The sequence below is a fragment of the Gallinula chloropus genome (genome assembly GCF_964237585.1).
Source record: "Gallinula chloropus genome assembly, chromosome: 10".
Classification (NCBI taxonomy): domain Eukaryota; kingdom Metazoa; phylum Chordata; class Aves; order Gruiformes; family Rallidae; genus Gallinula; species Gallinula chloropus.
Genome location: NC_140095.1, coordinates 13,597,143 through 13,625,064, shown reverse-complemented (window position 1 = coordinate 13,625,064; position 27,922 = coordinate 13,597,143). Strand labels below are relative to the sequence as shown.

The 27,922-nt window shown below is 55.7% G+C and overlaps 1 protein-coding gene across 1 annotated transcript; it reads left to right on the top strand.

Moving 5' to 3' along the window:
- Positions 1 to 193: 193 nt before the first annotated feature.
- Positions 194 to 27,922, top strand: PDGFRB (platelet derived growth factor receptor beta; the record flags this gene model as incomplete). The annotated part of the gene is made up of 23 exons (XM_084268822.1): positions 194 to 500; positions 13,139 to 13,216; positions 14,393 to 14,689; positions 15,125 to 15,394; positions 15,680 to 15,807; positions 16,355 to 16,529; positions 17,099 to 17,291; positions 17,506 to 17,621; positions 18,131 to 18,257; positions 18,689 to 18,900; positions 19,655 to 19,749; positions 20,035 to 20,167; positions 20,498 to 20,602; positions 20,710 to 20,820; positions 21,501 to 21,654; positions 22,929 to 23,095; positions 23,358 to 23,476; positions 24,389 to 24,511; positions 25,891 to 26,002; positions 26,289 to 26,388; positions 26,508 to 26,613; positions 27,049 to 27,287; positions 27,772 to 27,922. The coding sequence occupies exons 2-23, from the start codon at positions 13,168 to 13,170 to the stop codon at positions 27,920 to 27,922; spliced, it is 3,282 nt and encodes a 1,093-aa protein (XP_084124948.1). The 5' UTR covers positions 194 to 500; positions 13,139 to 13,167.

Genomic DNA, 27,922 nt, shown 5'->3' with positions numbered 1-27,922 from the left:
CGAGGCAGCACCCCCCCTTCTCCTCCTCCCGAGGTCTCGTTTATTTATCCACGCACACGCGTGTACATCCCTCCGCCCGGGGCTGTGCTCCACGCCGGGGCCGAGGCGGCCGGACCCCCTCCCAGGTGGGCTGGGGGCTGCCCAGGGCACGGCTGGGATGCGGTAGAGGAGCAGGAGCCTGGCTGCATCCCAGCGCTGGCACAGCCTCGCCTCTCCTTTTGATTTGGTTTTATTAGTTTTGATTTTTTTTTTTCCTTTCCCCTCCTCCCCTCCGCTCCGTTTCGTCCCTTCCCTCTCTTTCTCCTTTAAGTGAAAAAGCCTTGCCAGCTGGGGAAGGCTGGGAGGGCAGGGAGAACTTCTGCAGGCAGCAGATAAAGAGCACGGAGGAGGAGGAGGAGGAGAAGAAGAAGAAGAAGAAGAAGAAGAAGAAGGAATTTTGGGGCACTCAGCAGCTGCAGGACGTGTGGCACCCGTGTTTGCCTGGTGGGACCCTGCCCAAGGTAAGCACTCGTGTCACCCACCTGGGTGCCAGCTCACCCTCTGGATTTCTGGCTGGGAAACCTCTCTGCTCTGGCTCTCCGGTTAGGAAACCTCATGCTGGAGGTGGGATGGTCCCCAAGGACCATCTCCCCAAGCTAGCCTCATTGCTCTGGAGGGGGTTTTCCTCTCCTCCAAGGGGCTGGCACCCCAAAGCACCCTGCTGAGCCCTGCCAAGGTGGGGGTTGGTGGAGAGCGGCTGAGCTTGGTGGCATCTCATGGGAAAAGCCATCCTATCATCTCCTGCCAGGTCCTGGGCTGTGGGGAGTCATGGGGATGGTGTGGCTGTAGGGCAGGTGGGGGGACCCCACTGTAGTGAGAGAGTGTCCTTCCCCAGATCAAGGGGTTACCCCAGCATTCCCAACCTAGCAGCTGCGGGAGGGCTGGGGTGTGTGTGGGGAAGGGGCTGCTCACTGCCCCCAGAGAGGCATCATGTAGAGGTGTGAGTGTGCCTTGCTGCAGGGCAGTGTTGCACCATCTGAGCACATCCATGGGCATCCCTAAATGCATGGTGCTCCTTTGGTCTCCACCCTTGGAGGGACTCAGGTCCCTGGGTACCAGACCAAGGCACAGAGGGACACCCACAAGACCCACTCAGGGCCTGTGCTCTGGCATGCCGGGTACTGGAGGGGAGAGCTTACTTCTAGGCACAGATGTGGGCAACTGCTTTGCTGTCCCAAGAGCCCAGGAGCTGAGGGCTGGAGCTGGTCTGGAGTGAAGCTGTGCTGACTTAGGCAGCCTTGACAGCCCGGGGACAGGGGGTTGTGTATCCCACGGGGCTTTGGGACTTGTACTAGGACCACTGTGGGCTTGGAGCATCCGGCTCTGCACTCATCTGCCAAGAGGGAGACCTTCAAAGCAAGGCTCGGCATGGAAAGGGATGTGCTGCCCCATCCCTGCCCAGAGCACCCGGGGGTCCTGCTAAAGCAGTAGGCAAATAGCTAACAGCAGTCAGTTTGGCATGCAAATCCTGTTTGCAGGGGTTTGGCAGTCCCAAACCTTTTCAGAGGGTCTCCTATGATGACAGTGACCAGAAATGTTGTGCCCCAGAGCTCCCCAGGACCATCAAGGGGTTGGCTGGAGGGTCATTTCCCCATCTACACCCTGCAGGGAGAAGGTGCCTGTGCACCCCATGCTCTCGGGAAGGGGCATGTTTCATTCAGGCAACTGGAGCCAGTGGCCATGACACAGCTCTGCCTGGCAGAGGGAACGTGCTGGCTCAGCAGGGAAGCCACCAGGTAGCCACCCTGGTTGGCAGCTGGCCCCGGGCACAGTCTGACATGAGGCTTGAAGTCACCCCTTGACACTGATGTCACACAGGCTTGGGTGTGCTGTGGCCCCAGTGTCAGTCACCAGCCCCGGGCAGTGTTCCTGGGTCTTTTTTCTCTCCCTAAAGCCAGCTGTCCCTTCCTCCAGCTCAGCAGAATGAAGAGTCCCTGCTGAAGCAGTAGGCAGTGGGACCACAGCCACCTGAAGACCCTCCCTCAGCTCATGCCTTCATCCCTGCACAGGGCTGGGGGTGCAGGGTGCCCACAGCACAAACAGGGAGCACGGGCTGAACACAAGAACCTCCAGCTGTAACTCTGCAGACAGGGACAAGTTAGCCTTGGCTTGTTGTCCAAAGTTCTGGGCATCTCTAGTGGGTTCCCACAGGGCTCTGGCCTGAGCTTGGTCCTCTGCAGTTGATGGATGAGCTCACATATGAAACTCTGGGCTGGCACCAAGCTGGGTGGGCAGCTGGTGTGGGGGCAGATCGGAGCGCGGGAGGATCCCAAGGGTTCCAGGAGTCTGGTATCAGCCAGGCACCAGGGAGCTGTGACAGTGTGCTGCCTGTAGCAAGGGAATGCTAAATGGCCGTGCCTGATCTTGGGAGTGAACAGGGTGGGCACGGAGGGAAAGGGTCTGGACAACCCAGATTGTAGCATCGTGTGGGGGAAACCCACAGCTCTTCCTGCAGGACGTGCTTGGAGGCACCGAGTGCATGGGGTGGAGGGAGCAGGTCCTCCCCAGCGAGTGATACCGAGCATGGCAGCAGGGATGCACAGAGTGGCAAGACTTGGGGTGGGCACAGGGTGTGATGAGAAGCCCAGAACAGGCTTCTCCAGCGGAGGATGGGAAGGGGAGTTCATGGGGCAGGTTGGTTGCTGGATACTGGAGGAGGCAGCACATAATCTTGATGCACAGGAAAGGTCACTGCAGGGGAAAGAGTTAGCTTTTTGGGAAACTATTTGTAGGTTTAAGGCTGGGTGCCTCCAGCCCTGCAGGTTCCACAGGACACATCAGGAAAACCTGACTGGGAGATGTGGGCGCTGCAGCAGGGCAATGACCCATCATCACTTCCAGCCTTGCTTTTGATGGGTCTGGCAGGGTTTCCAACATGTTCAGAGTAATGCTGTGAGGAAGAGGAGAGCAGAGCGCTTCTCCAGGCCCAGGGTAGGGGCAAATCACCTCAGTGAGCACCAGAGGGAAAGCTGAGGTTAATAAATGCTCTCTAGCTGTGAGGGTGATGCTGTGCAGGAAGGAACCACAGTGGCTGGCCACAGCATCACCTGAATGATGGGCAGGTGTGACTGCCAGAGGGGCTGGGCAGGGACTCCTGCACCCACCTTCATGCTGTGCAGGGTGGTCCCTGAGGTCCCTCTGGCCCCAGTGTTTGATGCCATGCTGAAGCAGGATGGGATTGTATGGAGTTTATAGGGCTGGGTTCTGGCAAAGTGTCTTCCTGGGATGCAGTGGCAAAGGGCAGGAAGCGGAGAGGCGGCGGGGCTGCAAATCCCATGGGATTGCAGCCGCTGGTGCTGGCAGCACAGGCTGCCTTTGGCCCAGAGCTGGAGGGAGCTGGGGACCGCGCAGGCTCGGGGCTGGCTGGATGCACCCTATCGCTGCGAGGGAGGATCAGGGCCAAACGCTTCGCAGAGTTTGTTTGTTTGTACTTTAACCGAGGGAAAGAAATCCCCTGGAGAGGAGCTGCGAGGGGAGGGTATAGGCTGGGTATTGTTTCCTGAGAGGCTGGAGCAGCTCCAGGAGGCTCCTTCCGCTCCACCAGGCAAATTGGACATAACAAGGCTTGTTTTAGGGGTGGCTGTTTCCCCTCCTCCTCTGCCCAGTTGCCTAATTAGGCTCCCCGAGCCAAGCACACCTCTGCCGTGCTCTGCTCCTGCCTGGATGCCTCCTCCTGCAAGTGTAGTGCTCTCCCAGCATCACAGGGGACATGGGGCAGGCCGGGACAGGGAATGTGCCAGGGACATAAAGAGGGGTGCTGGGACATGGGTCATGCACCCAGCAAGGTGGTTGCACAGGTCTATCACCCTCCCAGCCTGGCAGCAGGCAGCATACAGTGATGTGCTGCCTTCTCTCAATGCTACCTTTCCATCATTGCTGGGGACACAGGCTGGGGCATGCCCTGATCTGTGTTTGTGCCCTTCTGCAACTATAGACCTACAGGGCCAGAGGATCATGGTGCAGAGAGCCTGAGCAGGGAGCAGGCGGCTCACAAAGCTCCCACGGAAAGGTTGCTGCCAGGTTGGTGCAGTGTGAGCGTGTGTGTCCTGCACCCACGGGAGGACTCATCCTCTCCAGGACGTGCCTGCAGGGACACCTGCTCACCAGCCCAGGTCTCCACTAACACCCATCCTACGTTCTTTGTGTGACTGGGCTGGCGGGAGGCTTTGAGGGGCAGGAGCAGGGAAGGGTCAGAGGCTGCAGGGATGTAACCAGGGCACTGTGCTGCAAACCAGGAGCTGCAAACCGGGAGACAGGAGGTGTAGGTGATACCTTCTCCTTGTTACTGAAGGGGACTTAGCACCACTCAGGAGGACGAGGGTCCTGGGACAGGCAGGCGAGCCTGTCCCTGGGTGCGAGGCCCAATCCCCACGTCCCTCCTGGCCCGACTGCCGTGCACAAGAGTCTGTGACTGAAATCTTAATGCTACCAAGACACAGTAATTGGCACCAATTAAATTGCTACATTCATGTTTGAATTGCTTTAACTGGCGAGACACACTGTCTTATTTATACAAAAAAATATGTTTGCTTGTGGGTTTGTCTGAACCAGGGCCAGAAGAATAACACACCATTTCGAGCCCCGGCCTCTGAAAGCACATTCCCTGCTTGCACACTGGAAGTCACCTCGGTTTCAGCCCAGCAGAAACCCCCCTTTCCTCAGGGCTGAGTGCTGCTGGCATCGGGAGAGGGATCCCCTCCTGCCTCCCCACGGGCAGCTGCCCAGCTTCACCCTGCAGCCCTGGAGCTGCTGGGGAGAATGTGGTTTTGGGGGAAGGAGGTGAGCTCCTGGTGCAGGGAGTAGGACTCTGTGTGTGATTTAAAAGCAAGAGCAGGGGTGCTGGGAGCTGCCAGCCCTGGCACTGTATCCAGCCTTGGCTTCTGCTCCAGAGGAGCCGGGGGGTTTTGGTGGCAGGGGCTGCCTGCAGAAAATGGGTGCAGAGCAGAGCAGATTTTTGGTCTGTGACTGAGGGGAGGGGAACTGCTGGAGGTTAACAAGGACCCTGTGTGCAGGGTGGTGAGTGTGGCTCGTGCTGCCTGGCCAGAGCAAGAGGCCTCCCCTCTCCAGAAAGCTCCATCACTGCCCCCAGGTCCCGTTGTTGCAAGGAGGTGGAAGCCAGGCTCTTATCAATTGCCTGCTGGGGGTCTGACACCTGCCTGGCAGTGGGCAGGATGGGGGGGGACATGGGGCAAGGATGTCTGCCCCCAGCATTGCTGTTTGGTTGTGTCTGTCACCTTGGTGCTGAGTGCCACCACCACCCCAAACTTCTTACCCAGTGTGTGGGCTTATGGAGGAGAGGAGTCAGGATCAGCCCCTAGCACCAAGAGCTGCTCCAGCAGCTGCATTTGCTCCCTCTCAGGAACTCAGAGGTAGCAAGGCCAAATCAAACACAACCCTTCACATCCCAGCACTTCTTGGCCCCATCCCCTCCCTCCATCCACAGTACCATGCTCCTCTCTGGGACCCACAGATGGGCAGAGGGTGCCCTGACCGCAGAGCTGGTGAGTGCCTAATCCTGGCCACGAGAGCCTAAACTCCAGAACCAAGCAATTAAGCTCGGGTCCCTTGCAGGCGGCTGAGAAAAGCCGAGGCATCCACACAGATTATCTCCTCCTCCCCAGCAGATCCGTCTCTCATGGGAATTTTCAGGAGGATCAGGTTGCTCATTTTGGTGGGGTATGAGGCTAGTAAGACCACAACACACTGCTCCTGGGGCTTCACAAAGCCTCTATATCCTATCAGGGCTCAACACAGCTCTTTTTCTCCTGCCTCCATGACCCTCCCCTTGCAGCTGATGATTAGTGGTTAATTAGAGCCAGCCAGGACCTTTGGCTCCAACCCTGGCCCCACCACAACAGCCAGCCTTGAACAGCAATGGTGAGCAGGTGGTGGGGATGCTGACATGGTGGGAACTGTTTTCCTCCTTGCACATACCTTATCAGAGCACTTCCCTTGAATCACTGCAGGAGGGAGGACACAGCTTCTGGGCAGCCATGGCATGGGAGTGAGGAAAGCTCTGGGAGTGATGGGGCATGGGATGAGCAGCTGACCCTTTCTCCCACATCCTCTGCTTCCCCTCTCCATGCTGCTGGCAGTGGGGAAAAGTGGTGTGCAAGTGGGTAGACTCTGCCCAGAGAGCCCAGATCCATCCTATCCCATGCATTTGGGAGCAGGGACCCCCAAATATTCCCATTTGGGGACCAGAGGGCTCTCTGAGCTATTGCTACCAGTCAGCCCTGAGGCTTTTCAATGGGAGCTGCCTTTTCCCAGGGCCAGTGGCCAAGTGACACAGGGAGCTGCGTGGGTCCTGGCGCGTGGTTTGGGTGCCCTGCAGCCATGGTCATAGCTTGCATTGCTCACGTGGCCCTGACACCCACCAGCTGCCCCAGCGAGAGCAAGGGGGGCAGGATTCGGATGGGGTGAGAAGCAGGGTGAGGTGCAGCCAGGCCCTGCATCCACCTTGCTGGGCACGCAGCAGCCATTCCTTCCACCATGCCCATCCCTCCTTCTCCAGTGCCAGGTGAGCCCTGGTCCTCGCTCAGGGTTTTCCCACAGCCTGGGCCAAGCTCACCGGCCTGGAGCAGCTCTGCCAGCCCCAGGACCCAGCCTTTCCTCCGCAAGCGGAAGCGGGGGAGCATGCGCAGCCGAAAGGGCCTCGAATACCAACACTCGGGGCTGGGGGATTATTTATAATGCTGGCACGTCTCCAAACAGATGTTTTGTTTTATTTTGAACTCGCACTAAATAGGTCACTCGTTTCCTCCGTCTCCCATGGGCTTAAAATGGAGGCGGGAAAGCGGGGGGGATTAGGGGTGAGAGAGTGGGGCTCGCTGTGGTCTCACGTCCCCCCCATGCCGGCTCCTTGCAGCGATGCGTTGCTGTGAGCCCACGGCTGGAGGTTTGCTGGATGGTGTGCATGAGTTTCACACTCCCCCCCCACCCCGTGCTCGGAGAGGGAGGGTGGCTGCAGCAGAATCGGGGCTGCGTGGGGCTCGCCACCCACCCCATTCCTCACATGGCTGACCCCAGGGCTGCTGAATCATGCCGCTGGGGCTCAGCGTGGACTCGTAATCCTCCCTGGCAGCCTCTCCCTCTGCTTTAGAGTCACAGTCCTCATTTTCGGCTTTCTGGCAAATGCTGTCAAAGCCCACGATGGGCCATGGCTGGCCGTGCTAACTCATGTCCTGCCGCCTGCTCTGGGGGCAATGTCACCATGGCCACCCTCTCCAGGTGCCACCATAGCTGGAGACTGGGACTGGGGGTCATGCCAGCAGAGGTGGGCAGAAGAGCCATCCTTGTGTGTGTGGATAGTGGCTCTGAGATTGTACTGCTCTTGAGGTGGCATCTTTAATCTCTTAGAGAACTTGGTCCACACCAGGGATCAGTGATTGTGGCTTTGATCACCTATTCACAGACCAAGGAGCTCTGGCATCAGCAGTGCTGCCTGCAAGTGCTTGCAAAACCTCACCTCTGTGTGAGTAAAAGAAATGCCCAAACCAAGGCACACTGCAAACCAGCTCCCAGAGCTCCCATGGGCCCTGGTAAAGGTCCCTGAGGTTTTACCCTGGCACTGGCAGGCAGTGGGGTGAGGAGGGGTTTTTTTCCCCCCCCCAGGGCATTCATCTCTTGGGCAGGGATGGCCTGTGGGACCCCAGGGACTCCCCAGCCCCTCTGCTCCTCAGCTGGGTTTCAGATTTCCTACCTCTGTGTTTTATCAGCGGCTGTTTATGGGCCTGGGGACGACAGGCTCCCCGTGTGTGTGCCCTGCCTAATTCTAGCCATGTGCTGGGAAAAAGAAAAAGGGCTCTGTGATGATAATCTGGCCTGTGAGTAAACGCGGTGTCATGGGAGCCGAGGGACCCCAGAGGAGAGATGTTGCAACTCGGGATGGTTCCAGCCAAGGGGGAAAAAAAAAAACAAACACAAAACTCGCTCAGTTTTATTTGGATTAAAGGGTGGGAAAGAAGCAGTCGTGGAGGCTGGGGGGAGGGTGGCAGAGGAAAGCAGGACAAGCCAAGGAGTTTCACTGCTGGACAAGCAAGTCTTGGATTTCAGGGGTCACCAGCCCTTTACCTTCAAAAGCAGGAACGGTGCCCCCCGGCCAGGAGAAGGCCTCGCTCCCTAGCTGCCAGTGGCATTGATCATGGGATCCATGCAGGGCTTTTTTCTGTTTCATACGGGCACCCATGATCTCACTTAATGACTCAGATGCTCTTAGACAAAGAAGAAACAAAGTATATTTTACTTCTCTCTAATTTGCACCAGATGTCTCTGGCCTGCTTGGCAGGATGGTGGGACCAGCGAGCGCTGTGGGAGCGCCTGGAAGCGCAGCCCCAGCAAGACAAGGGGCTAGAAATAGAAAGTCAGGGGAAAAGAAAAGACTGGCAGCTGTGTGAGAGGCCTGGCTTCATCCCTCTGCTCCTTCCTTCACCACGGCCATGCTGCTGCCAGCCGAGACGCCCTCTCGGGTTGGGATGGCAGCCAGCACCTCTGCCCAGCATCGCTGCAGCGGGGAGGCTCCGGCAAGGGGAGCGTGGCTGGGGAGAAGAGCAATGTGGGGCAATGGAGGTGGGAATTACCCCTGGAAATGCAAATGGGATTTGGGGAGAGGGGGCTGTGCACCCTGATTTCCAACAGACAGCGCATCCCCTTGCCAGTCATCAATGGTCTGTAGGGGCCAGAGCTCCTTCTGAGGTGGCTATCAGGGCAAGCATGCCTGCTTCCCCCCCTCTTGAGCCACCCCTTTCCCTGCAAACCAGCTTTGCAGGCTGGTTCCCAGCTCCCACAGCTCTGGGGAGCCTGCAGGACCCCCCATACTGGTTCTCATCAGGGCATTGGTGGTTGTGGAAGAGAGGCAAGCAATGTGGTCTAGGTATGCTCAGGAGGAGAGCAGTGGATCGTGAGGGTGTCGTTGCTGTGGATGCCTCTCTATGTAGCGCTCCCATGGTTTAAGGCATTTTCCTGGCCCCATCCCACATGATCCATGCTTGGGGATGGGCAGTGCCATGTGGTGCTTGTGTCAGCAGTAGCTGCCATGCCCACAGAGATGCTCTGCCAGGAGCACTGCACCATCTGCGTGCTGGGAGCAAGCGCAGAGGGAAGAGGTGTGGCAGGGCACGCCGGGCAAAGTCAAAGGAAATTCTTGCCTTTTTACCCAAAAATAGTCAAGACTTAGCCCACACAACATGCTTTGGGCATTAGCAAAGGCATCTTTGGCTTACTAATATCCTTAAGCAAAGAGATAGGTCTGGGGTGGGGGAACAGTAGTAAATCAATAAGGTTTGGTGATGCTTGAGCTCCTCAGCAAGGCGCTGTGAGGTGGGAGGAGCAGCAGATATGGCCGAAGGAATGGTCTTCCTTAAACAAAGGTGGGTCCATCCCCAGCAGAAGCTGGGTATGGCTCTTCCTCCTATCCAAAATCTTGGGTGTAGCCCGGGTCACCAGCAGAAATTGCTGCCCGAGTTCATCAGCCACAGAGGCATCAGCCCCCAGGCTGCCACTTGCAGCAGCGAGCAGGGGAGTGGAGGAGGAGGTGGAGGAGAAAGCTCAGCTGTTGTCAGACTTGGGATGCAGGAGAAATGGGAGCGGGCTGCTCTGGAGAAGCTGTGAAGTCATGGGATGGGGAATCATGAGACTTGAATCCCCATCACAGCCCGGTGCGTGGCCTTGGCTGTGCTGTTTGACCTCCCTGCTCTGGCCTGTGTCCTGTCTGTGAGAGCATGGCTCTGCTGCTGCTGCTCAGAGGTGTTGGGGGGAACCCATTTATCCCCTTGCAACGTGCTGCAGAAGCACAAGGCCAGAGATGTGCAAACAGTCTTTCAGTGGTGCCTGGCCTGAGCTGGCTAGGGGACACTGTCCCTACCCCAGCACAGCAGTGAGCTGGGGAACTTGCAGCCCTGGGGCTGGCTCCTCAGCTCTCCTCTCACCTGAAGAAGCTCCACGGTGCTCTGCCTGCTCTCCGAGTCAGGAGGAGTAGCGGCCACGTGTGCAGCGTGCTGGCCAGGCTGATGAGATTACAGCAGGGAGATAAGGCCCCACAATGTGGCTGTGTGTGGGGCAAGGACAGTCGCCTCTCTCTGTGTCTCCTTTGGACTGAAACCCCTCACAGACATCCCTGGGCAGCAGCGTGGAGGTGAGCAGAGACGCGGTGTGCGAGCCAGTGGGGAGCCATCCTCCCCTGCGGTGCTGGGCAGAGACCCCAGCGTGTGAACAGCCACCCCACAGGTTTGTGGGGCTGAGTGTGGGTGTGGGGCTGCACCGTCCAGCCAGCCTGGCCTCCCTGCGAGCCAGCTGACCTCCCGTCTCCTCTCCCAGCTGAATTCCTCTTTTAGAATAATAAACAATGTGCTGGGCCAGGGACGACTTGCCCTCCCATCATGGTGCCAGAGAGGGGCAGAGGGAAGGTCTGTGCCCATGCTGGTGGGGAAGAGAGGATGGTGAAGGGTATAATGTGGGGATGGAAAGCTGGGACCTCAGCACAGCAGCTGCATGGTTGGAGGCTGCTGCAGAGCTGCAGGGTTGAGTGAAGAGAGAGGAGCTGGCACTGCTGCAGGACATCCCTGACCTCACAGCATGTGCCAGGATGGGTGAAGGCAAATGGTCCCGTGGCGTGGAGATGCTCAGGACCTGGCTCATGGGAAGGGTGTAGAAGCCTGAGGGGTCTGTGGGACCCTGCTCACCTACAGGGCTGGGAGGAGACAACCCGAGACAATCCTGCAGGTGTCTGTGTGTGGGTCCCTGGGTGGAATAATGTCTGGGTGCTTATTTTTGGATCACTGACTGGGGCTACACCCACCTCAGCTCCTCCTCATCTGGCACTTGTAGGGCGCATCTTATGGCTCTTGCTGAGAACAAAAGCTGAGATTGAGGAGGGAAACAACAAGTGCTCTCAAGGCTGGCACTGAGCTGGGTGCATTTGCATCCCTCCTCAAATGCCTCCGTGCACCCACATGTGCAAGCACACATGTCCCAGTGACAGGGAGAGAAAGCTTTGTCCAGCTGCTAGCCAGGCTCTGCATGCATCCTCCAGCACAGGCAGAGCTCAGTGTCTCTGAGCATGCCTCTCACCCTGGCCAGAACAGACAAACAAGGGAGAGGTCACCATGCTTTGCGAGACGTCGCCACCCTCCCACTTTGCTTGGGAAGCATCTCCAGGAAAAATGCCTTTCTGCAAACCCAGCAGCTTTATTAAAACCAGCTATGAACACAGGGGAGGTGGCCAGAGGCGGCAGGCGGAGGCTGCAGGGCTCTTGCTGCTCGCTGAAGCAGCACCCATGCTAACCCAGCACCAGCACACACCCACATCCAAGTCCCTGGCTCCAAGAGAGCGGTGATTTGCCCCCCCCCCCCCAGGAATGAGGGACCTGTCCATGTAGGTAGAGGAAGCCAAGTTCTCACCTGTCACTGAGTAACAGTGACAGCCATGGAGCTGGACAGGCAGCCAAAAGCTGGGCATGAGCTTGGGAAGAGCTTAGCAGCTGGCAGGTGGATATTTGGGGAGGGGGATGCAAATACAACCTGGCTCGTGCATGTTGGCAGGGAGGGGTGAAAAGGAGAGGATTTCACTTGTCCTTACAGCCTTGAACATTGAGTAATGGGTGAATCACACACCTTTGCAAAGGAGAATTGGGGAACAAATCTCATGACAGTGTCTCAGGGGGCAGCAAGATCAGGTTGTCCATCCTTATCCTCCCTCCTGCAGGCTGATGCTCTTTGAGGGTGGGTGCAGGGAGGTCCCATTCATTTACAGCCTGAATTGCACCTTGGTGCTTTCAACCTACCCACCCCCGGCTCTTCCCCAAGTGCAGAAGAGAGAAGGAGGCATGGAGGGGTTTTCTGAAGGGAGGAGAGGAGGAAAGCTGCTGAATAAGCTGGAGACCTGGAAGGGTTTGCTGGTAGATCAGACTCTTGTTGAGCCAAAGCAAGAGAATAATAAAAACATCTGACAAGCGCACGTCATTAAAGAAACATTTCCTCCTGAACATCAGGCAGAGCAGGAGCCTCTCCAGGGCCAGGAGGCAGCAGAGCCACTCAGGAAGAGACAGTGCCAGTGGCCAGGTCAGCAGGCCCACATTGCCACTACACATCCCTGTGCCTGGCGAGCAGCTGCCCAGGGCACCACACCAGCATCATGGGGGTTTCTCCTCAGCATCTGCCTCAGGAGCAGGTTCAAAATGCCTCCTGTGCTGGGAGATGGCCCAGCAGCAGGGCAGGAGCTCAGCCCTGGATTGCAGCATGGCTGAGCTGTGAAGTTCAGCTCCATGTGGAAGTGTCCCCAAGTTCAGGGCCACTGAACTAACTCCCCGCAGCTTTGTCCAGATGCAGAGGAAGCCTTTCCCCTTGCTCTTCCTCTTGTTAGCTTCTTTCTCTTGCCTTTCAGAAAGGCTCATCCCTCACAGTTGTGATGGGGGACAGACCCCACTGCTCTTGAGGGGCCCTGGCCTTGACTCTTGGTCTGCACCAGGGAGGGTTGAAAGTGCTTTGTGGAAAAGATTTCTTGAGAAATGTTGACAGGAGATGTCTATGTCCTACCAACAAAAGAGAGAACTCTTTTTTTTTTAGTTAAAAATCCCTCTTTAAAATGTCCCTTAATACATATAAAAGTGAAATACAAGAAACTCATTTTTGGTGGGCTTTCATTTGGCTTGTTTTATTTCATTGGAAGGAGCAGAAAATGTGGGAGGGTTGCAGTGGGATTTGTTTTCCAGTAAGTTTTATCTCACTGGGACTGAGGGAAGCACAAACTGAGGGAGGAAAAGGCAAGCAGTAGAGCAGAGGGAGGGAGAAAGGCAGGGCTCTGCAGCGGGGGGAGTGGCATTTTGGGCAGGATAAGCAAGGGTTGACACACTGCCGGAGCCTCCAGCAAAATCCCTGTTCACCAGCGGGAGATGCTTTGGAGAGAGCTCCTTCTGCAGATCCAGTGTGAGGGGGAACCAGCCACCCTGCTGGGAGGGAAAGGTGGAAAGCTGAAAAGAGATGGGATGTTTCGGGGAGGGGAGACTGGGGTTTGGGTGGGGACTTGGGGACCTCCCTGCCTGGGGCAGGCGAGGAAGCCCTCCTCTGCCTCAGTGCTGCACTCATCCTGCTTTGCTCTTGGCAGGATTCGACTGCTGAGCCAAGGAGCCCACCATGCTGTGCCCTGCTCTGAAGGCATCTTTCCAGCTCCTTGTCCTCACTGGTGAGTGCAGTGGCTGGGGAGGTGTGGGCAGATTTGAGCCCTGTGCGGGGATGCTGCCCTGAGGTGCTCATTCCAGGACAGGGGGGAGGAAAGGGGTGATGTCATGGGGGTGCACAGCGTGCTCCAGGCACCTCTGTCCCTCCTAATGGCAGGTCCGTCAGCCAGCCCAAACCTGCAGCAGGGTGGATGTAAAGTCCCCACCTGCTTCATGGTGATGGACAGCTGGGTTGAAGAAGACCTTTGCTGAGGGAGCACTGCCAGGTGCACCCAGCCTGTAGCAGACACCTGAGAACACAGGTTACTGGCACATGAGGGACACCCCCACAGCCAGAAGGGTTTGGTCAGACCCCATATGTACAATAAATCCCCCCAGTAAGGCAACAGGGAGTTGGCAGCTTGGCTGGAGCTGGGCTATTTAAAGCGTTGCTGCACGTCCCTGGGGGGCTGTCCCCAGCTGCCCTGCCCACCCATGGGGACACTGGGCAGGAGCACGTGTCCCAGGCCCACAGGGACATCCAGGCACAGGGAGAAGCAAGGAAGCTGTGAGGGACGTGAGGAGCCATTCAGGAAGACCTTGCCTGCTCTATTGCTTCCAAAGGATTTCCTGTGAGGTTTTGCTTTCATTCCTTTCTCACTTTCCTGTAAACTGACATTGTTTCAGCTCAGCCCATGCCCCATCTGACACTGTCCCTCTGGGGAGGCAGCCAGCAGAGCAGAGCACTGCCTCATCTCCTCCTCTCCCCCTTGCACACTAAATGCATGGCCCTTCAGCCTTGGGAAGTGCAGGAGACCTACCTCTGCCTTCACAGAGACAGGCTCATTTTAGGGTCAGCAGCACTAACATGAAGGCATCTCTCCAGCTCCTTGTCAGGGCTCCACCCAGCATTGCCACAGACAACACTGAGCACTGGTAAAGCCCATGATGTCTTATTTCCTCTCCAGAAAGGCACAGGGAATGAATGGTGACCCACCAAGTCCTAGGTTGACAGGGTGTTTCTGAAGAGATCATGTGTTTGTCAGTGGTGGCTGTGCCAGGAGCACAGATCTGGAAAGGTTATGGTTCAGTGTAAAGGCTGACACTACAAACCAAACACAGTGGCATGAGGCTGTGCTCCAGTGTGGTTCTGCTTGGATTTCAGAGGCATCCAATTTGATCTCATCTCCTTCCTCCCCCAGGTCTGCTGGAGGTAGCAGCTGGAGGCAGTGGGCTTCACATCGAGCCTGGAGACACTGAGCTTGTCCTTGATCTCCAGAGCACCTTCTCCCTCTTGTGCTATGGGGACAGTGAGCTGGTGTGGGAACGGGAGGGTCAGCCCCTCACCGCCTCGCTGGAGTACAGGGATGGTGTCTTTGTCAGCAATCTCACCCTCAGGAACGTGACAGGCCGTCACACCGGGGAGTATGTGTGCACCTACAGCCCTGACCAGGCTCTGGAGCCAGCAGAGAGGAAAACCCTGTACATCTATGTTCCAGGTGGGGAACAGCATGTCCTTGTCTCTGCATTTTCACAGGGGTTAGCAACCAGGAGAAAGAAGGCTTTCAATTATTGCTCTGTCTCCAAGCACCTGGCCTCCCAAAATCCTTCCACCCATTGCAGGAGAGCCTGCATGGCACATCATCTGGCTGTGGCACATCTCTGGTGTGCCAGGGCATGGGAGAGGCCTATGCATGGTGTGTTGGGACAAGTGGCAATGGTGCTGGGTGGCAGTGTCTGGGTCTCTCTCACCCTCCCAGGAGAACTTTGGCAAGACCACAATATGGCAGCTCTACTTTGCCATTGGGAGTAAGGGAAGAAGCATCCCACCAGCCTGGAAACAGAGCCCTGTGTTGGAGCAGTCCTGGGGAAGCACAGAGCAGCCCCAGTTCGACAGCTTTCTGTAACCAGTATTCTCTCTCTCCCTCCCACAGATCCCTCCTTAGTCTTCCTCCCCACAATCACCTCCGAAGAGCTCTTCATCTTCATCACAGGCTACACAGAGGCCATCATCCCATGCCGTGTGACTAACCCACAGATGCAGGTCACCCTCTATGAGAAGAAGGTGGAGAACCCCATCCCAGCTGCTTACGACCCACAACAGGGATTCAAAGGCTTCTTTGAGGATAAGACCTACTTCTGCCGAACCATCGTGGATGACCAGGAGGTGGATTCAGACACCTTCTACATCTACAGGATCCAGGGTGAGCTGCCATTGTCCTAGCATACCTGTGCCACTTGCTCTGGCTGTTCCTTCAGCCCAGTGGCAGGGGACAGCAGCACTGTCCCTGTGTCCTTAGCGATGCCCCTGATCTATTTGGAGGCTGGATTGAGTCCTGTCTGCATTAAAGAATGGGTTCTGCCAAAGTGTCAGCTCCATCCCTCAGGGAAGAGACTTTCTGGTGGACCAGTCCACCCAGGATAGATAAACTGGGTGCCCCTTTATCCCTCCCTTCATTGTTCATTCTTTTCTTCCACCTCTCCCACAGTCTCCTCTGTGAATGTCTCCATCAGCGCAGTGCAGACCGTGGTGCGTCAGGGAGAGAACGTGACCCTGATGTGCACCGTGAGCGGCAACGAGCTGGTCAACTTCAACTGGGATTATCCCCGTAAGCAAGTGAGTGCTCCAGCCCCACGTGCTCTGGGCAGCAGCTCCAGCCTTCACCCAGTTGCCTCAGGGCAATCACTCAGCAGTTTCCTCAGCCAAGCTACATAGACAGCTTCACCCCATGGCAGAAGCTGTGGGATGATGCTGCTGCTGCTGCAGAGGGAGGCTTGATGGGGAGATAGAATCATAGAATCATAGAACCATAGGATGGTCTGGGTTGGAAGGGACTCCAAGGATCACAGAGCTCCAACCCCCCTTGCCACAGGCAGGGACACCAACCTCCAGGCCTGGAGCTACACAAGGTTGCCCAGGGCCCCATCCAACCTGGCCTGGAACACCTCCAGGGATGGGGCATCCACCACCTCTCTGGGCAAAAGAGATCCTTGGCTTAAGGCTGTCTGTCCCAGTGGCCTCTGCTCAGTGCATGTTCCCCATCCCTGTGGCAGCCAGGCTGGGGTCCTCTACCTCCTCCCTCGCTGTGAGCCTGGCTTTGTAGGTCCAATAGCAGAACATGCTCTTGACTCCTCAGACCGTATCTCCTGTCCCTGTTGTGCAGGCTGGGAAGGCTGTGGAGCCAGTGACTGACTTCCTGCCCGGATCCACCCACGAGATCCGCTCCATCCTCATCATCCAGAACGCGGAGCTGGAGGACAGTGGGACCTACATCTGCAATGTCTCTGAGGGCTACCATGAGAAGACAGACAGGAAGGACATCACGGTCCATGTCATTGGTATGTTGCTGCCCACGCACCCAAAGCCAGCAAGCCACATGGGTGTCCAGACAGGATGTCCCAGAGTGACACCCTCTTCTCTCTGCACAGACACTAGCTCTCTCCACCTCACCTCTGCCTTAAGGCAAAGCACCAAACCCCATGACACCCCAGCCCACTTCTTGGCTTCAAAACATCCCAAATCTCCCCCCCATGGCTTTTGTGACCCTTTAAGACACTTGAGGATACGTGTAGAGGTCTTCTGTACTGTGCAGTGCCAAGGCAATGTGGGGGCATATTGTCACCTCCTATCTGCATCTGCCCTCCTTTCATGTAATTTGGGGGAACTTGCCCCATCTCCACAAGATAACAGCCTTTTCCCTACATGCTGCCTTCCCGTTAGCTCCTCTGCTCCAGCAGGGCTCTGCATCTGCACTGCCCTTGGACACAAGCCTGAGGGATGGATCTGGAGTTGCCTCACCACTTCTGGGTGTACAGAGTGTTTTTTTTCCAGATCTATGTTTGTCCAAAGGGCTGGAGAGGGGGTTGTTTCTCTCTCTGACCCCTCTATCCCTCCTGCACCCTCTCAGAACATGGCTTTGTGCGCTTCAACACTCGCCTGCCCAGCACGGTTTACACTGAGGTCCACAAGAGCCACACCATCCAGGTGGAGGTGGAGGCCTACCCACTGCCCAGCATTGTGTGGCTGAAGAACAACAAGACGTTGACCATGGAGAGCAGCAGTGAGTTCACCATCACCAACAAGAACCTGTCAGAAACCAGGTGAGGGCCCATCATTCCCTACTAGAGCGCAGGGTGGGGTAATTCAGCTCACAAAGTTACCTCCAAACTGCTGATGGGACATAGTTGGTGGTTGAATGCCTTTCTGTGAATGGCTTTTCAGCATGCTTCAGATGGGTGGGAGCTGGTTGCCTCTGGCATTGTCAGTCCCCTGATTCGTTTCCACACCTTTACTCTGGGACTGTGCCTTCTCCAGGTACCAGACAGCTCTGGTGCTGGTGCGGGTGAAACAGGAAGAAGGAGGATTTTACACCATCCGGGCTTCCAATGAGGATGATGAGCAGGAGCTGTCCTTCCATCTGCAGATAAATGGTGAGGATGGGCATGCAGACATGGGGCTGAGAAGTGTGGGGGCAGCCCATCCTTTGCCACAGGACCCTCCAGCTGAAGCCCTTACTCCTCTGACTTCAGTTCCAGCCTGGTTTTGGTTAAGGAAAGAGCAGTTGAGAAACACGCTCACTTGAAATAGCTCATGCATGGTCTCAGAGGAAGGGGGACTGGAGGACAGGGCAGACACCAGAAGCTTGGCCTTCATGCCCTGGCCCAAGGTAGTAGATGCAGAGATGATCAGGCAGCTTTGGTGTCCACGACTTTCACCTGTGGTCTCCAAGTAAGCTAGATGTGGGCAGGTCTCCACAACCCCTTCAAACCTTTCTCTTTTTGCTGTTAGCTTTCAAAAATAAAACATGATTGATGTGATGAATCCTACCTCACTGTATCCTCACCCCCAAGCCATGTTAGGGGTACAGAGGAATCATGCTCCCTTTCCATTGTGCAGTCAGAAAGGAGGGTTAATTCCCATTGCTGTCTCTTGATTTCAGTGCCAGCCAAAGTGGTGGATCTCAAGGAGAACAGCAGTGCCAGCAGTGGGGAACAGACGGTAACATGCTCTGCTGAGGGCATGCCCCAGCCAGAGATCAGCTGGTCTACTTGCAGTGACATCAAATGGTAAGTGGAGTGACAGAGCCCATGGAAACGGCTGGAGTCTGGCATTTCATAGAATCATAGAATCCCAGACTGGTCTGGGTTGGAAGGGACCCCAAGGGTCACAGAGCTCCAACCCCCCGCCACAGGCAGGGCCACCAACCTCAAGGCTGGAGCTACACAAGGTTGCCCAGGGCCCCATCCAACCTGGCCTTGAACACTTCCAGGGATGGGGCAGCCGCCCCCTCTCTGGGCAGCCTGTTCCAGCCCCTCACCACTCTCTCTGGAAAGAACTTCCCTCTAATATCTCATCTAAACCTCCCTTCCTTTAGTTTTAATTTATCAGAACAATAGATATTCCTTCATTGTATTCTGCTGGCCCACATGCCCGGGCATCCCATGGTGGCACATGGTCCCGACTGCCTCTCAGGTGCCTTTCTCCTCCCCTGGACCAGGTGCAGCACCAAGGGTCAGATCACCCGGCTGCTGGGGAACGAGTCGGCAGAGATCGGCCTGCAGACCAACGCCACCTACCACGCCGAGCTGCAGGTGTACCGCGTGAACAGCACCCTGCAGCTGCACCGGGTGGACGAGCCCCTGCTCCTCAGATGCACCGTGCAAAACTTCCTGGGCACCAACTCCCAGGACATCACTCTGGTGCCACACGGTGAGCGCTGGGGGAAGTGTTTGAGAGAGCAGCAGGGACTTCTCCATCCATGTCTCCAGCCTGGAGGTGCTGGGAGGCAGGACCTTCCTCTGATGACTTCAGTCCTCAGAGGCAGGAAACCTGGGTATTTCTGTCCAGAATGAAGCCTCCTTTGTGATGAGCAAGAAAGGCTGCTCCAGGAGGAGTCTGGAGCCCTAATATCCACTGGCCATGGACAATCCTCTTCCCACCACTGGGAAGGTCGTACCTCCATGGAGGCAAGATGTCAGTGCCTGAGCAGGTCCCCCGTGTCTTGTTATGAGCCCACAGGTCACTAGATGGTGCCACGGACTTGAGCATCCGTGCGCTGAACATCCCAAATATGAGGAAGGATGGTCTAAGCCCAGCCCTGGTGCTGCCAGCTCTCCCTCAAGCAAGCCAGCCCCTCTAGCTCCTTACACTCTCCCATGGTCAAACCTCTCCCAGGGCAGCAAACCTTCAACAGGCTGTAACAACCCATCACCCCATTACCCCTGTGTGCTGGCCTTGCAAATGCTGGCAGGTCTGTCCAGGAGGAGAGGACGGGGACTGGCCCCACACAGAGAACTTAGAGTCAGGGTCTGGAGAGTGGAAGGCATGTAACAGGAGGACAATGACTAGAGAAGGGAAGGGGAAGGGTGCAGGGACCCCTCTGTGCTGCTGTCCCCTCCTTTCCCCCGGGTACTCAGGCCATGCAGAGGTAGGAGTCTGACTGCTGTCCCTGTTGTCATTGTAGCCTTGCCGTTCAAGGTGGTCATCATCTCTGTCATCCTGGCCTTGCTGGTCCTCACCGTCATCTCCCTGATCATCTTGATCGTCCTGTGGCAGAAGGTAAAAGTGGAGAGTGTTCCCAGGCTGCCACAGTGGTACCCCTGTGTCAGGGAGAGTGGGAAGAGCAAAGCTCCTGCTGGCATGGGCTTGATGGTCTCCCACCCATGCCAGGGACCATGGGCCTCCATCAGTCTCTGCATGCCCCTGGCATCTGTAGGGGAGATGGGGAATGAGGCAATGGCTGCAGGGATGAAAGTCTCCCTAACAGACCCCATCCACATTCTACATAACTTCTCTGACCCTCAGCCTCTCAGATCTCATTGTTCCCCTTTCTCCTGTTTCCAGAAACCTCGTTATGAGATCCGCTGGAAGGTGATCGAGTCAGTCAGCTCTGATGGGCATGAGTACATCTACGTGGATCCCATGCAGCTCCCGTACGACTCCACCTGGGAGGTGCCCAGGGACAAGCTGGTTTTAGGTAAAGGCTCTGCAGGTCCCACTGATGGACTCCTGGGGTTTTGGCTGTCTGGGGGTGACAGGTCTGGGCTTGGGATCTCCAAAGGAGACCAACACAGAAAGGCACAGAGATCCCTGGAGGTATGATGTGGACCATCTGAGACCATGGTGGCAGACCAACTGTTCCCTTCAGCATGAAGCCCAGTTATTCCTGCCTTGTAGCTGGCATCTCCTTCCCTTCCCAGCCAGATGAAAACCAGCCCCAAAAAAACAAGAGTACTTATCTTTTCTCCATTCCTCACCTTTCCTCAAGGACCATCACCAACTTTGTCTCCTTGCTGTTTTTTTCCAGGACGCACTCTTGGCTCTGGTGCCTTTGGACGTGTGGTGGAGGCAACAGCCCATGGCCTGAGCCATTCTCAGTCCACCATGAAAGTAGCGGTCAAAATGCTCAAATGTAAGTTGCTCCTACCCTCCCTTTCCCCCATCCAAAAGCCACAAGGCCAAACAGTGTCCATGCTCTCCCCTCCTTATCCTGCCATTCACACCAGCTCTCCCCAACAGCCACAGCCCGGAGCAGCGAGAAGCAAGCCCTCATGTCTGAGCTGAAGATCATGAGCCACCTGGGACCCCACCTCAACATTGTCAACTTGCTGGGGGCCTGCACCAAAGGAGGTAGCTGAGTTTCTGGTTTGGAATCACAGAATCACAGAATCGTAGGGGTTGGAAGGGACCTCGAGAGATCATCGGGCCCAACCCCCCTGCCAAAGCAGGGTCCCTATCTCATATTGCATAGATAGGCATCCAGATGAGACTTGAATATCTCCAGTGAAGGAGACTCCACCACCTCCCTGGGCAGCCTGTCCCAGGGCTCTGTCACCCTCACTGTGAAAAAGTTCTTCCGCATATTGGTGCGGAACTTCCTGTGCTCCAGCTTACAGCCATTGCCCCTTGTCCTGTCCCCACAGACCACTGAAAAGGGGCTGGCCAATTCCCCCTGCATCCCATGTCTAAGATATTTATAAACACTAATTAGGTCCCCCCTAAGTCTTCTTTTCTCGAGACTAAACAGTCTCCCTTCCCCTAGGAAAGCTCTGTGGGGCTCTGAATGTCTTTCTTTCCAGCCTGGGTGAAACTGAGAGGGCATGTTTCTGTTAACCCCCACCTGCCTGCCCAAACACAAATTTCAAATTCCAAAAATTGTGGGTACCAGAAAGATGCTTTTTTTTTTCCCCCCCTGGAAAACTGGGTAATCCCCTTGCAGTTGGGTAAAGTCCTTTGTGGGATGAAATTCGCTTCCCAGGGGAGCGAGCAGGGCCAAGGCAGGGCTGACAACGGCCACTCTGTCCCACCAGGGCCCATCTACATCATCACTGAGTACTGCCGCTACGGGGACCTGGTGGACTACCTGCACCGCAACAAGCACACCTTCCTGCAGGCCCACGGCGAGAAGGCGCGGCGGGAGGCGGAGCTCTACGGGAACACCGCCAAGGAGGACCACGTGCAGAGGTACCTGGAAAGCAGCACCCTCCTCCCTGGGGCCTACCCCAGCTGAGACCTAACCAACTGGTGTTGCTAGGATGATACCTATAGTCCCTCCAGACCAGTAAAATAGACTGGGACACAGCTGGCCGCGCTGTTACCTTGTGAGACTGGCCCATGTGCCATCCAGACACCTCCAAAACGGTTCCTGGCAGGCAGAGAGTTAGTAGAGGCAATCTGTGTGTCTTGGAGGCTGAGTTTGCTAGCACACACACACCAACTGCTCCATGCCAGTTGGGAATATTCCCTGGAATTGCTAACTTTATTGGCATAACAGCAGCTATGCATTGAGAACACAGTCGAAGGGTTTCCCAGCACATCATAACCCTTGGAGACCTCAGTTCTGCATTCCCAGGGCAGGTTGCATTGCTAGCCAGCCTAAGGGAGAAGTGCTAGAAGGAGAGCAGTTGCATAAGAGGTGCTACAAGGAAAGGGAAATGCTCCTTCATCCAGTTGCCAGCTGTAAGGGATGCAGGCACACCAGTGCAGAGAAACAGTCCCGTGGGAAGTTAGAAAGCAGCATTTCCTTCCAGCAGGCCAAAACAGTACTAAATTAAAGCAGTGTTAGGACATCAGCACAGCTGCCCCCTGCATTTTCTGCTTGAAGGCAGCTGAGATCCTCCTAGGCATTAAGTGCAGTCTCCAAGCCTGTGGGGATGTGCCCCCTTGGCCAGCACTGGCACATGGAAGGCCTCAAGATGCTGCTTCCTACATGAAATTGTTGCTCACTCAAGAGGGCGGTGCTGAAGGATGCAGATGTTTAGTAATACAAACTGGGAAGGTTTAACTGTGGGCATAGTTGTGTCCTGCCTGTTCCATTCAGCCTTCTCCAGGCCTGGCCAGCTGGGGAATGGGCACAGTTAAGGTGGAGGGTTTTGCCTGCCCACTTGGGTCTCATGCTCTCCTGCTGTGTGGATCCCTGTGGACACAAGGTCCCTTCATGCCCTCCCCAGAGTGCTGAGCCAAGCCTGTGCTCTGCCACACAAGGTGAGCCTGTGGGCAAGGGCACCTGGAGAGCCCCAGGGGAACATGGCAGGGCTGTTTGAGGCTAGTGCTGAGGACACCTAAGTGGTGGAAGATCTCCAGTGCCATTTGCACTCCTCTGCAAGCATGGGCAGAGGCTTTCCTTCTCTGCTGTGTGGGGTGTTTCAATGCTTGAGGTTGAGTGTTCAGGAGATGCAGTCCCACAGATCATTGTCCCTACCCCCTGTGTCTACTCCTCTCTTTGCTCCCCCCCACAGCCACCTCTCCTTGTCTGTTGAGAGTGATGGAGGCTACATGGATATGAGCAAGGACGACTCCCTGGATTATGTGCCCATGTCTGACATGAAGGGTGAAGTCAAGTACGCTGACATTGAGTCCTCTAACTACGGCACCCCATATGAGCTGGACAGCTATTCCCCATCAGGTAACTGCTCAGCCACAGAGGGAGGGAGAGGTGCTTGCACTTTGGGTGCTGGGTGCTTTGGCTTGCAGAGGTGGATAGTCCATATTGCAAAGGTCACCTTTGCGACAAGTCCAACCATGGTGGCAGATGCCCTCATCATGGGAGCTCCTGGCTCTGTCCCTTTGTTGCTGGAGGCAGAGAAATCCCCAGTGGTTCCTGCCACTGACAGGCAGCCCATGAGTGTGCTGAGTAATGCCAACATCCATCTCTGCTTGTCCTCCAGCTCCTGAAAGAACAGACCGGGTGACACTGATAAATGAGTCTCCACTCCTCAGCTACATGGACTTGGTGGGCTTCAGCTTCCAGGTGGCCAATGGGATGGAGTTCCTGGCTTCTAAAAATGTACGTTTGCTGGCTGGTCCGTGGTTCCCGCTGTGGTGGATGCCAACAGTGCTCTGCCATGTCCTGTGGTCAGCTTCCTCTCATTGTCCTGGCCATGCCAACCTCCTCATGTACAATTGGAGAGCTGCTGACTGCTTCTCTTTGGAAACACAGCCCCAGGGATCAGCGTGACTTCATTTGCACGTGACAGCTAACTCTGGCTTAGACTGAGCTTCAGACCTCAAACTCCCTGACTCTGAGCTCCTCCCAAGCCATGTGCAGCACACAGCTGTGGTGTTATATCATCCCTATTTACTGGGATAACTTCACTGCCCTGAAGCACAAGGCATTCCGTAGCAGAGCTACTACTCTCCACAGACACCTCTATTGCATCACGTGCTCTGAGCATGGTCAATGCTCCCCCATGGAGCATGGGAGAGGAGCTCCCAGCTTCCCACAGCCATGCTTTACAGTGGTGTAATATCACCATGCACATCTGGCAGGGTCTTGGGCAAACCTCGGGGCTGTTCATATGGAAAACATCTAACACACTGGCAAACCAGGAGGCACAAGCTAGGCTGGTGTAACTCTGATGTCTTCAGACTTCTGGGTTGGACTGTCCACACAGAGATGGAGACATGCCCTCCTTGCCAGCCCACCATCCCCCTTGCTTGGTCAGGACTTGGCAACCCCCTCGGCTGGGTTGTTCAAATCTCCCTTGTCAGATTTGTATGGCTGTTGCTGTCATGGGGATAGCAGTCCAGGTGAGCAGCAAATCTGAGCCATGGTTGTCCCTGGAGGTGGAGGAGATGTCTCAAGTTATTATATCCTTGTCCCTGCAGCCCCATAAATAGGCTAGTGCTGGAGCTAGGCTGCTTCCTCGGGCTGTCTGGGGGCCCCTCACAGTGACAGTGCCCTACCTCCCCCCTACAGTGTGTGCATCGTGACCTGGCTGCCAGGAACGTCCTCATCTGTGAGGGGAAGCTGGTGAAGATCTGTGACTTTGGCCTGGCAAGGGACATCATGAGGGATTCCAACTATATCTCCAAAGGCAGCGTAAGTACCCAGAGCCATGCAAGGCCCTTCTTCCCAGGGCTCTGAGCCTGGCAACCCCTACATGCCCCCCCTGTGAGTTGCCAGTCCATCACTGTGCCCAGGGCTGGTGGCAGGGCAGGATTACCATCAGCCAAACATCCTGCACCTGATGTGCTCTGCATGTAGTTGAGTAGCAGAATTGCATGCCAGTGTCTCCAGACTTACAGAAGAACATGGGCAACAGCAGCAAAACTAAGGACTGTCCCTGTACAGCCCTTCACTGGCAGAGTGGTGCATCCCTGTCGTGCCTGGCACTGAGCCTGGTCCTGAGCAGCAGGATGGAGGAGTGCAAGGCTAGGGAGCTTGGCAGTGCTGCAGTGAATCACTGACCACTCTGGGAAGAGGTTCACAGACTTCTGCTCTAACCACTAGACCACAGGGTAAGGGGAAGTGTTCTCCTGTGAGCAGTTACTTTCCAGAAAGACAACTCCAATCTTTCGAGGCAGGAGAGGATGGGGCTGTAGTTGAGCTTCCCCAGAAGCTCCCCTGTGACTTCAACATCAGCACGTTCGCTCCAGCCTTGGGGCATTTGGGAATGTGCAGCCCCAAGCAAAGCAGGCCAGGTAATTCCCAGAGAAACTGAGGCTGGAGGAGCTGAGAGTGGAGCCAGATCCCCCCAAAACCCAACCTTTATCTACTCTGTGAGCTTCTTCTCTTGTGCTTTCTTCCATTTGCATGGGATGGCAGACAGGTACGCAGTGCCTGGGCAGGGACACCCTGGGCTGGGGTTTTCCAGTCCAGCCTTGGCATAGCTGCTTTTCCTTCCAAAACAGGAAATGAAACTGGGCCCCTTTGCAATCCTTCCTGGAGATTATTTTGGTGTTCATTGTGCAAGCGAATCCCAGGAACAGCACAGACAGTGCTGCATACCAGCTGGTCAAGTGAGGGTCCTTCTTGTGTATCGCTCTGCATAAGAGCAGGAAAAGGCTGGTTGTGTTCTTTGACTCTGTCCTGGTCACCCCATAGCCCTCTTCAGCCTGGTCTCAGGTTTCCAAAGTCCAGGTGGGCCTGAACTCCCTCCAGGAGTGCTGTGGCCATGCTGTGCATGTCAGTGGGCTCCCCAAGAACTGGGGAACAGGGAGTGCACACCGTGACAGCTCATCATGGCAGAAAGTGATGGAAATGGATGTAACTCACCCACTCTTCCCTTCTGCCTGCTGGGTTCATCCTGCACAAGGAAAGAGGAAACTGGTCCCTCCAAGAAGTGGTTGACAGATGTGTTGGGCTGAGAGGCAGCTCTGAGGGGTCTTCTCTGCTTGTAAATTGGGTGCTGGATTCTCACCTGTTGAAACAAGTGCCACAGATGCATCTGACTCTTGTTCCATTTTTTTCTCTCTTAGACCTTCTTGCCCCTTAAGTGGATGGCTCCAGAGAGCATCTTCAACAACCTCTACACCACCCTGAGTGATGTGTGGTCCTTTGGGATTCTCCTCTGGGAGATATTCACTCTAGGTACGTGCCCTGGAGATCATGATGGTGCCTGTAGGTCTGATAGCATGTTAGCAGGATTCCTTCCCAGAGAAAACAGAAATCCATTTCTAATCCTCAAGTCCCAGCCTTACCAGGCAGAGTAGCACTTCATTCCCTGTCTCCTTCTTTCCCATGCTGACATTGCCATTTGGAAGGGAAGTGAAACAGGAAAAGGTAAAGAAAAAGAAACCCAGGTGTGAAATGCATGTTGGCAGGGGAGCATCAGGCAATCCACCAGCCTGATTTCCTGCTCTCCATTTACACCCAGGTGGAACTCCATACCCAGAGCTGCCTATGAATGAACAGTTCTACAATGCCATCAAACGTGGGTATCGGATGTCCAAACCCACCCACGCCTCTGATGAAATGTAAGTGCTGCCTATGCATGTTTGCCCTGGTCCTGCCTCACACAAACTGCAGAAGCGTTTCTGCCTCTGTTTTCCTCACCCTCTAACTCACCAGAGTGCTCTCTCCTCCCTCTTATTAGCTATGATATCATGCAGAAGTGCTGGGAGGAGAAGTTTGAGATCAGACCGTCCTTCTCACAGCTGGTGGTGCTTATGGGAAACCTCTTGGTGGATTGCTACAGAAAGGTATGCTCAAAGGCCCCTGTGCTGGAAGAACAGAGGGTTTGGAGACTAGTGTTTAGTGCCAGAGGATTTTGCTGTCACTAAGGCTGCATAAGCTTAAATGGGCAATGAAGGTGGTTTGGCATCCAGGGGACAATTCTGAGGCAACTGGCATCGCCAGACAAGCAGTTGGTGTCTCAGTAACCGCGGAAATCAGAGCTGGCAGGAGATCAAAAAGCTGCCTCCAACTGTTTGGTGTTTTGGGGCTGTGGAATTGTGCCCCTGAGCTCTCCCTTACAAAATATTCACGACATGTCTTTGGTGGAGTCAGGACCTAGCTAGAAGATGCCAGCCCCTATAGGAAAAGCCTAGCAGACAGGGAGAGCACATACAACACACGTGCCTTTTCTCCACTCACAAAACCTTCCCCATTTCTCTGGTGACCTGCCCTGTGAGCAGAGGTACCAGCAGGTGGATGAAGAGTTCATGAAGAGTGACCACCCTGCTGTTGTCCGCACAAGACCCACCATCCCCGGGCTGAACAACGCCAGAGTCCCCCCCAGCTCCCCCCCCAGCAGCATCCTGTACACAGCCGTGCACCAGAACGGGGGCGAGAATGATTATATCATCCCTCTTCCCGACCCCAAACCTGAGGCAACCTGTGACCTCCCTCAGGAGACCTCCATCAGCCGGGCCAGGTAAAAACATTGCTTCTGAGAGCTGTCTCTTCCCCTGACTGCCCAAATCTGAAAACAGGGGCCCTAAGAGGAAATGGAGATGCTGGGTAAACCATGGGTGGGTTTACTGGGAGAGAGGCAGGGCAGTGTCACCACCACCTGAGGTGCTGTGACCTTGCAGGAGCCCACAAGCATTGAGATGAACCAGGGATGATAAGGTGCCATGTCACATCCCTGGACATCAGCCAGTACAGCTGGGGACGTGCAGCCCCACCGACAAGGAGGAGGCCATACAGGGGTCCACGGTCTCCAGAACCCAGGTGGCTGTTTGTTGTGTTTGAGAGCTGAACAGACCCAACCAGTATCATCTGTTCCCCTCTGGAATGCTACTCAGACACAGTGGGGCTGCTGGGAGCTCCACACACTTCTCAGCTGCTGGGAATCCTCTCCCACCAGACTTGGGACAAGGCACTAATTTCTCTCTCTCCCTCCTGTCTCCCTTCAGCTCTGTGCTGAACGAGGCCAACACATCATCTACAATATCCTGTGACAGCCCTCTGGGCCTCCATCAGGACGAGGAGCAGGAATCCGACCCACAGCCAAGCTGCCAGGAGCTGACCACAGGGCACCAAGAGGTGGAGGAGAGTTTCCTGTAG